Raw genomic sequence first — 12,297 nt, 5'->3', positions numbered from 1 at the left:
ATCAACATGCTTTAATAGTACATAATACATCATTTCTGCTGTGTTTAAACTTTAACTTTAAAGAGCAAGTCACCCTCAAATAAACTGTTTTTTGCTGATAAACTAAATAAACGAGTGTCTAATCGTGCTGCAGATACGTGTCGTCAATAAGTTTGCACTTCAGTGCATCTTAGTTAAAATTTAAATATTCTGCCTAAAACTGGCAGTTGTGCCGTTGTCAGGTAAAAACTCTGCACTGTATTCTAATTTAAATCTGCCACCGCTATTGGCTAAGAGGTATGCTATGATGTTAGATGGTACATTATGATGTCACAATGTCTTGAGTGTGTGTATTTGTTAGAGGCTCCACTGTCCTACAGGTTTTCCTACTTTTATTGTCAGTAAAGCTACACACACCATCCACTCATCCATCTCACCTGTGCCAGGACGTCCCATGATGATGTCCTTCCGAGGGGCGGGGTGTAGGCTCTCTGCTGGCAGGATCAGGGGCAGCAAAGCAGTGGGAGAGGGGTGACAGGGAACTGGCTGCTGGACTTCACCACCAAACCCAGTGCCCTTGTTGTCCTCTTGTCCTCCAGAGCTGTCTGTGCTACTTGAGGCAGGAGCTGCCACTGTTGTGCTGACGGTAACTGAGAGGGCTTGGAGGGGGGTGGCAGGGGTGTCAGTGGTGGGCAGGGTGGGAGGTGTTGGGGACACAAGTAGCAGAGTTTGTGCTTGGCTTCGCAAGAAGACGGTCCCATTTGGTACTGTGGCTGAAGCAGCATTGATCGGGACGGGGACCTGGAGGCCGGCGATGGGTTGGGGAGTGAGGGGAGTTAGGGCAATGTCTTTAAATGAGGTATTATCTGCTCCTCCCTCCATTCTACCTCCCCCTCTTTCCACTGGAGACTCTGTAAATTTTGCCAGGGGGACTTCAGGATTCCTCACAATGACAGGAGAGTCACGCAAGGTCTGCTGGGATATGGAGACTAAGCGTCGAGGACCTCCATCAGTGAGAGGAGAAGGAGGAGTTGGGGATACCAACAGGGGAGGGGGTGAGACAGCAGCAGAGGATGGGGACCTGCTGGTCAAGGGGGTGCTCACCCCTTTGGGTTGGGGGAGGGTGGGCGTGTGTGTGCGGGAATGTGATGCTGGAGTTTGGGGGGACAGCACCCTAAAAGAGTTGTTGAGATCTCCCTGATCAAATTCTGTTTTAGGTGTGTAATCGTGGTGGTGTGAGGGCAGGGGAGGTGGGGGGAGTGCATCTGGTTTTCTCTTGCTGGGACTCATAGGGACCGTAAACGTCAGGTTACTGTGGAAAGAGGTCTGGATGCCAGAGGTGTGTCTCTCCCTTTCTCCTCCTCCAGGTTGGGTCATTGGTTTACTGCCCCCTCCTCCTCCACCCCCTGTGCCACTGGGCTGCCTGTGTCTCCGGTGTTGGAGGACCGGGGACGCAGTAATAGGGGAGAAGTTGGCTGGCCTGAAGCCGAACAGTGGAGAGGGTGAGGGAGAGGGCGCAGGGGAAAAGGGAGACTGATTGGAAATAGGGGAGAAGGAGGGCGTGCCAGAGCGAGAACTTCCTAACGACACAAGCATGTTGGCAGCTTCACACTCATCAAAATCAAACCGTGACGACAGTTCGTGAGGGAGCAGGGAAGAGAGGACCAAACGTGGTCTGGAGTCTCCTCTGCTACTAGTTTCACTGCCCTCTCTTGACGTATCATCCCACTCGAACTCACTGCTTGTTCTCCCCCGTAGGTCTGAAGGGGTGACTGTCCCTGAGCTGCTTCCTCCCCCTCCCTTCTCTCCACCTGCTGCCTCAATCTCTTTGGTCCTCATGGACAAGTGTCTAGAGCAGTATCCTCGACGCTGAGACTCCTTCATGCAGCCCTCCTTTGAGCACAACCTCCTCCACTGCTTTCCGTTGAACTTCTTGCGGATGCCATTGGGAGTGCATACCACATCCCCCTTTTTGTACTTCTGCTGAGCTAATGAAAGGGGAAACCTGGAACGAGAGGAGGCTGAGGAAGACCCTACGCCAGATGTGGGAGTAGGCGTCTGGGTAGGAGTGGTCTTGGATGGAGGTAGGTTGGAAGAGCTGTTGCTTATTTCTGTTGTCAGTAAGGTAGTAGAAGGGGGTGGCTGAGGACAAGCTATAGCAGAGGGATGGGGTGGCCCGACGCCTCGCACCAAAGAGAGGTGGGGGGAAGTAGGAGGGCAACCACTGGACTTGGAGACAACATTTCGGTGCTGCGAACCCCCAGGATTTGGTTTGGGATTTTTTGTGTGTGCCATGTTAAAACGAGATACCTCAACATCCTCCTCTGGAATCTTTGTCTGTTTTTGTCTTCCTCTGTCAGACAAATTATTCCCACATCCTTGACTTGCGATTGCCCCCACATTGGTTGTTACTGTGGTGGAACTGGTGGGTGGATGCATGTATGTATGTCCTCCTGCAACCCCTTCGAGTGAAAAACCATGATCCAGCCTGGCTCCACTTCCTAGAACTCCCATTCCACTACTCAACTGGCACACTTCTCTTTCTACTTCCATCTCCTCCCGCCGCTCCCTCTCCTCCCTCTCCCTCTCCCGTTCCCTTTCCTTTGCCCCCCCACCATCTAACTGTGAGACCTCCCACGGAGGGGTGAGTAGTCTCAGGCTCTGGCGGGACACCCACTCAGCCTGACCGTTAACTTTTCTGTTCTCTTTCTCTTCTCCCACCTCTCCACCTAGAGTTGCTCCATCTTTTTTGAGGAGCACCTGATAAGGAAACGAGACACCGGGGTGGGGGTCCACCTGAACAACAATCCCTTCTCTGTACATCAGAGGACCTTCTTCTCCCCCAAACGGAACACACACCCGGGTCCCAACAGCCACAGGTGACATCCCAGGTGGAGGAGCATCTAAAATGAACTCCACACGAGTCTCTGCTACTGATGACGATGTCAACAACATTCCACTGTGAAAAGGGTATTTAACAAGGGTCTCCTCCCCTTGGAGCTGAACTTCAACAGTACCTCCACTCATCCTGCGCACCACCCCAGGTCTAAACACAGGAGACTGGAGGCACGAGTCTCCACCTCCAACAGTCGTTTCTATACTTTCTTTGGTCCTCCTTATTTGACGAGCCAGCACTCTCTGGTTCTTCATGCCTTTAGCCAGAGCTTCAACCAGCCCCTCTGAAAGACTGGTCCCAGTGTGAGCATCCTGGAGAGAAGCTAGGATGTGGAAGCTTTGATGAACATTTGGTCCTGTTTCTTCCATAACATCCGGGTCAGCTGAGTGTTCACTAGCAGTGTCTGTGGAGGAGGAGCGTACCGAGTTAGGGGCCCCCTCCACTTCATGATCTACAGCTAGAGAGTCTCTGTCCTGGGAATGTGCTGTCCTGAGGGGTTTATCCTTCATAGAAACAAAATGATTTGTCTCGGTAACTTTACTGTCCACAGTTAGGACTGATGGCTGAATACCTGAGCAATTAATACTTCCACTACTACTCATATTTGTAGAAGTACTATGGCCCCCAGCACGATTACTACTGCTAGTCATATTGTTTATACCCTTTGTAGCGTCACTGTTATTGATGCTCTCACTGATGATTTTTCTAACGCTGTTACTAATCTCATTACTACTCTTGAACACGTTATTGGGAGTTTTCACTAGATCACTGACTTTGCTGTTGCAGTAACTGTTAAGCACGAGTGCAGGGCTGGAGGTAGAAACGCTAGTGGCGACACTTTTAGCAAATTGTTCATATATGTAATTTTTCTTAGGGACACGGGCCTTAAAGGTGGCTGTTTTTCTACTAGAAACGGAGCCTAAACTGGGGCTGTGATTGGTGGTTAGTGAGGAAGCAGATTTAGCGGCGGGAGCTGAAGCAGAGGTCAGTGATGCTACAGAATTAGTGGGTGAACCAATTTTTCCATTCGTGCCCACTACATTGTCCTTCTCTGTTTTTTCCTCCATTCTCTTCTTGTCGTTCTTGTCTGACTCAACAGGTTTCTTCGGCCCAGTAGACTCCTCCCTAGTGATGATATTGCTGTTTGTAAACGGTTCCTCATCTGAGATGGCAGCTGTGTGCGATGGGCTGTGTTTGTGTCTCGAAAGGGTGCTGGGCGTGTGCTGTGTGGTTTTCACAGTTGTGTCCTTCTTGACTCTTTTGGGGTCTTTCTCTTGGAAGGGCTGAGAACCTCCCCTCCTCTTGCCTCCCCTGCCTCTAGTTAACGGAGGAGAGCGTCTTCTACTTTTCTTCAGTGGTCTCATCTTGTCTTCGCAAAGTGCTGCAAATTATGTGACGGTCCTCTTTTGTACTTTTAAGGCACTCCTTTGAATATATTTGTCCTCCACAACCTTTTCTTCTGCACGTTTTCCGTTCCTCTGTTCTCTGCAGCAGAGTCTGCAAAAGAAGGAGATGGTCATCTATTGTCTTATAATCAGAAATTGCTGAGAAAATAATGATGTCATACGTGGACGTTCACTACACTGCACTACTGACACTGGCTCAATAGCTGAAGCCGGTTTCTTATTCCCTCTGTGCTGTCCTGATTCACTAAAACGTGTCGCCATGCAATTGTGTTTACGGGGGTGTTTGCAAGGATTTACACAAACATTCCAGTGTGAAAAACACACGTTTAGAAAATGATTACCTTATCTCAGTTTGCCTAAAACACACACACACAAGAAAAAACAGTTTATTTGTAAATAATAACAATACATAAGTAGGACAAGCATGTCTGAGCCTTGATAGATAATAAATAAAAAAGGGTCATTAAACCAAAAAATGGGACCTTTAAAATAAATAAAGATCAACATCTAAAGTTACAAGAATGAATTTGTCTTCTTTAAAAACACCGAAATAGTTCATTCTATAACACACACTATTGAGTCTCATCAGAGATGACTCCCTCCAGCTTAACATGCGATGGCTTTCTCACGCTTTGCTAAAAGGACTTGCTGTTACGTGATCAGCTCCGGTGTGATCGCAGCAACATTTGTTTTGACTCCCATCACTGGCAGTGGCCTGGGTGAGGTCACCACAACAGCACGAGTACACGGCTGTTTGGATGTTTGATCAAACAGGCTGTTCTCGTGTAGACAGTGGGAATTTCCACAGTCATTCTGGCACGCTCGCTCCCTTTCACTCTTTCTCGAGGTCTCAGTCTTTCAGTTGTCTTTTGTGCTTGTCACACTGATACCCTCTCCCTCTCTTAACCACACACACACACACACACACACACACACACACACACACACACACACACACACACACACACACACACACACACACACACACACACGAAAAGTCAATATAACTGGAATAATCGGCCTTGGTAAGATACGCCCCAAAATGAGAAAAATTAAAAAGCTGGCACAGGATCAGGCACACTCACTGATGCAAGATTACAGGCTTAATACAATGACACACACTCTCTCTCACACACACACACACATTAGTAGAGCACAAACGTGTGCGTATGTGCTCCCCTCGGTTAGACTCAGCAGCTCACCCACATGTGTAAATGCCGGATTTCCTATGAATGCCGATGGAAACCCTTTTGCACCAACGTACGGAGAGCACACGAGCGTCTTTACTGTCTTGGCTTTGTAAGAGTTTGTCACAAACACGTAGGGTGACCTTGTTAACAAAAACAATCTAAAGGAGTAACACACAAGCTCTGCGGTACAAAAGCACTTCTCACTCTGGACCTGAATAAAAAACACAATTATCGCTGCATAAGCATCCCCTTTAAGCAGCCTTAGTTGCCCCTAACAACTCATTTATTATCCAATTTGTGCTTTTATTTTTATTATATTGTGAATGCATGGTGGTAAAAAAGGCTAACCCTGATTATTTCCACTGTTCAAATATCCAGTGGTGACACTGGTGTCTACTTCACTGTAAAAGCTTCAAATGTGTAGTTTCATTTCCTGCAGAAGCAAAAGCACAACTTTCCTTTAATCCATGCAGATAAAGTGAAGTTTATTCGGTCATTACATTCCTTTAAACTCAATTCAAATTCAAAGATACTTTATTAATCCCAGAGGGAAATTAGCATTTCAGTACACACAATTCTGAGATCAGACATATACAGGCATAGACACATGACAAGAATTGGTGACTGTGGTCATTCGCAGCCCGAGTCGCGCTACCTTAATAGAGATCAGAGGGTTTATATGAGGATTGGTTCAGGTGGAGGAAAAAAAAGGCACTTCAGAGTTACCCTCCACAGGGAGGGCAGCTTTGCTCTGCAAAAAAACACCTCAGACAGAAATGCACACAGACTTCAGACATCACACAACATTAGTGTCCACTAGGTGGGGTGGCAGGGTTTGGGACTCTCACATGTCAGCAGCAGCCGCGATAAGCAGCGCTCTTCACCTCAGTCTGGACAGGGGTGGGAGGTCGTTGGGTTTAGAGGGCACAGTGACTCCTGGAACGATTCAGCGGCCTTCACAGCTCGCAGTCCCGCCCAGGCCGGGACAGGGAGACAGAGTTGCCATGGCGACGGCCCCTTCTTTGGGGGGGGTATTTGTTTCAGCCTCACAGGCTCAAGGGCACCGGATTCAAATTAGAAATTGTTTTGGGGCCAGACAACCGATAATTCCCTCTTTGTCTTAAAGTTCTGTTGGTCCTCAACCTCCCTAAATCCAATAATGGCGTAGATTAATCTATCCCAATCCATGCTGATTCGTCCACTCGCTCTTTGATCGCATCCATCTTTTGAGCCAACGCATGAATCTCAGCCAAAGTCCCAAGCTTACGACTCATCTCGACAATTATATGAGTCTGTGCATTCACAGTGTGGTGCAATCCATCCCTGAGCTCCGGGATCAGGCCAATATTACTCGACAGCTCGTTAATTTTCCAGTAAGCCAGGTAACCTCCAAGGCCAAAGAGCAGGAAACCTGACACCAACACCACGAATATCCAGACATCTTCAGAATCCTCTACAGACAGCTGAGATAAACAAATCAGGTTCCACTGTTTCCAGGAGTCCATGATATGCCCAGCTGGCTCTGTCCCAGAGCCTCTTCTCCCGTTCTCATCGTTGAGAAGATTTTGTCAATCGCGTTGAGTGACCAGCTGACCAGGTACATTTGTAATCATTTCCACTTCCCAGAAAACATGTAGAAGCTCCGTACACCCAAAGACAGACAAAGAGCCTTGGGGATAAGATAGGGAGGAGAGGAGGAAAAAAGCATCTGTACTCTCAAAGAGCCGGAGGAAGAAGTGAAACATTAAACAAAAAACAAACATTTCTAATGTACATACGCAACATGACCGAAAGGCTGAAGTAAATATTTATTACGCCTAACCCAATTATCTTAGTAGGAAAAACAAACACAAACTTTTATAATAAACCACATCCGGTATCGAACAAAGAGATATTCGCTAATATTTACGATTAAATGATTAGAAAAAAGAGGATTTGGTGATATATATATTTTATTTTAACATAACAGTGTGACGAGGAGTGTTTTCTATGGTCATACGTCTCTGGGTTAAAGTTGCTTGATCTACTAAAACCTCCAAAAGGAAACGAGTGCTTTTGCCAGTTCAGAATATTGTGTAGATATCAGACCACGCAGTGTGTTGCGTTCTCTATTAAAAGTAAAGGAAACATTTAAAGAACATTCATGCTCAGACTTTAATTCTAGCCATTTTAAATACTTTATACTGTCATTTGCTGACAAGTCCTGGAAAAGAAAAGCAACATCTCCGACTGCAGGAATGTGCCTCCTACCAGTACCAGACCAAGCACCCCTTCATTAGAGGAAACCCTGGGGCCGGGATTGGGAATGCTGGTCTTGTCGAATAACTTTGGAAAGCTGGGAAAGAAAGGAGAGACTCGTGGCTACAAGGCTAACTGAGTCGCTGACTCACAAGGATCTGATCTTAACTTGAAAAAGATGCTTGGCCATGCTTGTGGCTGCTCAGAATGTTCTAGACTTCAGCTGATAAGGCAGCAGTGGACAGATGAGTGTTTCCTTCTGAAACAGGACTGTGCACGTTTAAGATAACAGCTCAGGTTAGATTCAAGCTTATTTTTATTTAAAAATCAAAGCATTTGGTAGGATTTTTCAACCTGTACAAAATACTGATCACAGAAAGCCTTATACACATCTGTGTCTGCATAATTCATTATAAAAAGACCTTCAAACGTGGTCGGTCTTCCTTAAATATTTGTGTTTTCTTTAAACAGCCCCTTGAGTCAGAGTCTTATTTAAAATCTGCTCCAACAACAACAAATGTTTAAATCAAATTAGATTAAAATCAAATACGTTCATCCGAGTCAGTGACTCGATGCAACCTGCTGGGTTCCTTATATAGGAAACTTTTTTCTGATTGGCTTAATGAACTGACCTGTACTGGAATGCCTTGAGACGACTCTTGTCGTGATTTGAAGCTATAGAAATAAACTTTGATTGAATTGAATCTCTTTAGGGGTTGTAATCCTCATACTCAACTCACACATGGAACACACTGAGCCGTGTAATTCTGCCCAGGAAGACCAGAACCGGTGCACACTCAAGGTCAACAAACATCCTCAAGTAGAAAATATTTGTTAACCATTAACGTTTGGTGTTAAAACAGGGCGACGGTGGCACCGTAAACAGATGGTTGCAGGTTCGAGTCCTGCTCAGTCTGTGTCCTTGGGCAAAACACTTGCCCCCCCCCCCCCCCCCCCCCCCTGCCTGCTGGTGGTGGTCAGAGGGACCGGTGGCGCCAGTGCTCGGCAGCCTCGCCTCCGTCAGCGTGCCCCAGGGCAGCTGTGGCTACATCGTAGCTCATCCCCACCAGCGTGTGAATGACTGATTGTGTTGTAAAGCACCTTGGGGGGTTCTATAGGTCTCTAGAAGGCGCTTTATCAAATACAGGCCATTTAAAATGTAAATATAAACATAAATAAATAATATTATCTCTTGGCTTCTGCTTGTTTGTAACTGTTAATGAAAATGAAAAGCATTGCCTGCAAAACTACATTTTCAGCAGATGATGACTGTTCTTTGGGTTCAGTTGGGACAAAACAGAGGGCTACTCGAGTCGTAATTTAGACGATTCATGACACCGTCCAGCTTTCAAGGCAGCTAGGGGCGAACGGGCTGCTGTTGTGATGTAAAGTGAGTGTAAATCCTGAATAGACGGATAACCATCATCTCCATGGAGTTGGAGAGGACACCCCCTCCTTTAAAGACCAAAAACGGGCCGTTTAACCCAATAAACCTGCAGGATAATGTAACCCTCCTCCCCTGTGACACCAAACTTTACACACACACACACACACACACACACACACACACACACACACACACACACACACACACACACACACACACAATGAACGCTCTCCCTGGAATTTACAGTGCAGTCATGCATATGCTGTTAAAATCTCTCTTGGACTTCTATACCGTCTCACACACACACACACACACACTCACACATTTCTGTTTGCGATGTAAACACTCGCCCACACTCACATATGCAGGACCTTGCATTTCTGGGACAAATAAATAAAAAACACTTTTATCATTTCTGTGTATTAAAGTAAATAACATTAACATGTAAGAAGGTAAAAGGAGTTTATACGTTTGTGGAGGCAGGTGCGTGTCAGCTCCAGACATGATGGGTTCTCATCTCAGTACTACAATAAAATGAAGCTGTATGGTATTTATTACTCCACTGTGCCACGGTAATGAACAAATGACAGCTGATTAAGTCTGTTGAAAAGAAAACAGTCTGTGCCCGCCCTCCTGCAACATGGCAAAGGCTGTGTGTGTGTGTGTGTGTGTGAGATGTGGAGGGGGGTATCCAAGTCTATACAGCTGTGTTCAGGTTGTGTCAACGTGCAACGCTGCATTCGTGCACACACACTGCAGCACATGCCTATCCTGAAAGCATTTTATGGGCGTCTGTCTGGGCGCAGGGCTGCAGCGATGATGAAGACGGGGATGGAGAACGAGAGGATGGTGCACAAGAAGAACAGCTGTGTGATGGTGGAGCCTGTGGCCCTCGTACTCTTCAGCACAGCAGGGCGGCTTTGCCCTTAACTGGGTCACCAGGGAATACATCACAGTGAAACAGCAAACAAAAAATTCAAAAAACAAAAATAAAGAAATAAAAACATGCTCTCTGCAACAAACGCACACACTTGTGTTATCATGCTCACGAGTGGGTAGGAGGTGATTAAACAAACGTGGCACTTTTAAAAAATGAATATGAGGTGTAGAAAAACAGCATCTATGCATGAGGTTATAGATGGATTTTACTGTGACGTAGAGAGACGCCAGTTTGTGACATTTGTGCACTTTGTCCAGAATTGATCAGGAGTCTGTAGCGCAGACCAGAGGTGACTGTTCCTGTTTGGGACCAAATGGCAGAACTGCCACTGGCACATCAATGGGCAGCAGCTCAACGAGCTCCACAGCATCAGGACCACGCAGGAGCAACAATGGTGGAGGCAGGATGGATGAGCGTGCACTCCAAATGTTACCAAAAAAAACATGCATTAAATTAATTTTAATGAACGTCTGCTGTGAGGAGACTATTACCTGTTAACAGATAACCTGACAAGAGGTGTCACGCGTTTGGGGGACAGGAAATAGGAAGAGAAAAGCCGAGAAAGCAGCGAATTCTCTGCGCTGGTGTGTGTGTGTGTGTGTGTGTGTGTGTGTGTGTGTGTGTGTGTGTGTGTGTGTGTGTGTGTGTGTGTGTGTGTGTGTGTGTGAGAGAGAGAGAGAGAGAGAGTACTACGAAAGGCACAATCATGTCAAAGCAGCGTGATGACTGGAGGCAGCCAGGCGCTCTGCTGGGCTGGATGGAGCTCGGTTACGACCACAAAAGTCACGTTTGGCTCCGATTCTTCCTGATAAACAACAACGACGCTGGGCAAAAACTCCAAACGCGCCGACGAAAAGCTCCCCGCGAAGCTTCCTCGGGGGCCGCCAGGAAGAACATTTTATGTTTACATGTTTTAAAAAAAGCTGGAATCTTTTAGTAGCAGCTCGTTGATATTAGTAGTAGTGGTGGTTGTAGTAGGCGTAGTACGACACGGGAGCAGGAAAACACGGTGAGCCACACCAGAATAAAAACACGGTGCTGTTTCGTTCTCGCGTTTAAAAAAACGTTATTACCCGTTACTAATAAAATATGAAACCGAATATTAATGTCTGCGGGGTTTTTTGGTAAACAAGTCAACTGCAATGCTGCAAATAGGTCGCTTGTTTTTACTACGCTAGTGCTGCTCCGCGCAAAAAGTCGCAAACTAAGGTCAAATAAAAGTGCTCTACGGTGACCGCGCAGTGGCGTGAACCACCAAAGGACGCCTAAACGTTTTTGTAGGACTGCGGTAAAACATTTCAGAAAGTTTCAGGCTGCTCCCGCCTCTTCCCCTCCCGTTTTCTCGGGTTTTCCTCGCCTCGGAAGCCGTGTCACTCCGTTTCTTTTGGACGGTTGTGGAAGGCTCGACGACCGTTGGCACTTGTTTCCAGTCTCGCGCTAAGTCGCTGCTCCTTAAAGTGCAAAATTCGTAGCTTTGCTGCCGTGTGCCAACTTAGTTTCAACTCACCCGAACAGTGCTTTTCCCCCTTCTTCCTGCCCAGAAAAGATTTATGGACTTATTTTGTCGACGGAGAGACTCGCACAACTCTCGGTAACATCCATTTGCTGTCGGCTCGGAGGACTTCACGCGGCGGATTCGCACTTCACTTTTCCTCCGCAAAACATGTCTTTCCCCCGCAGAAACTCAAACAGGGATGTAAAAAAAACTATCGCTCTCCTTTTCCACTACGGTCACAAAATGGTGAATGAACCACTAACAGCTGGGCGAGCGGACCAATCAGGGGTCGCTGACAGATACAGTAGCCAATCATCGGCTTCGCTTTGGGAGGAGGGCGTGGCTTGCTGTCAAAGTCCAGTTGACAGACAGGCTGATTCAGCCAATAGCGGCGGTGATGCTGAACCAGGCCGGTGTCCTGGCCCAAACTTTACAGTAACCAATCAGACCTCTGGGAACCTTAGGAACAGCACGAGGGAGGGCCGAGGGGAGGGAACAAAAACTTGTGAGCCAATAGAAACGCACAAATCCCCCCTCCTCTTTTCACAAGGAGTGTGTTTACCATAATTGACAGCACAAATGCCATCCCTGGGCAGACGGCGATAACGCATCAACCGCTCTCTTCGTTTAGCCCTGAGCTTTTATGCAGCAGCATCACACTGCGGCTTTTTCACCTGTGTGGTGAAAGTGCAACTGTTGCTGTGCGCATTTTTCATTGTATTTCCTCTTATTTGCCGCACAAAGAGGAAAAAAGCTAAATCTGTAA

General features: G+C 46.9%; 1 protein-coding gene across 1 annotated transcript in view; it reads right to left on the bottom strand.

Annotated features, from left to right (window-relative positions):
• The window catches only part of cicb (capicua transcriptional repressor b), a 36,186-nt gene extending 24,427 nt beyond the window's left edge, over window positions 1–11,759 (bottom strand). Inside the window, 2 exon segments of the mRNA XM_015950291.3 lie at window positions 417–4,372; window positions 11,544–11,759. Coding sequence (XP_015805777.3) covers window positions 417–4,239 — 3,823 coding nt within the window. The 5' untranslated portion in view covers window positions 4,240–4,372; window positions 11,544–11,759.
• Between the last annotated feature and the right edge of the window lie 538 nt (window positions 11,760–12,297).

The sequence above is a fragment of the Nothobranchius furzeri genome, chromosome 5 (genome assembly GCF_043380555.1).
Source record: "Nothobranchius furzeri strain GRZ-AD chromosome 5, NfurGRZ-RIMD1, whole genome shotgun sequence".
In the NCBI taxonomy this organism is placed as follows: Eukaryota; Metazoa; Chordata; class Actinopteri; order Cyprinodontiformes; family Nothobranchiidae; genus Nothobranchius; species Nothobranchius furzeri.
This window is presented reverse-complemented; position numbering and strand designations above follow the sequence as displayed.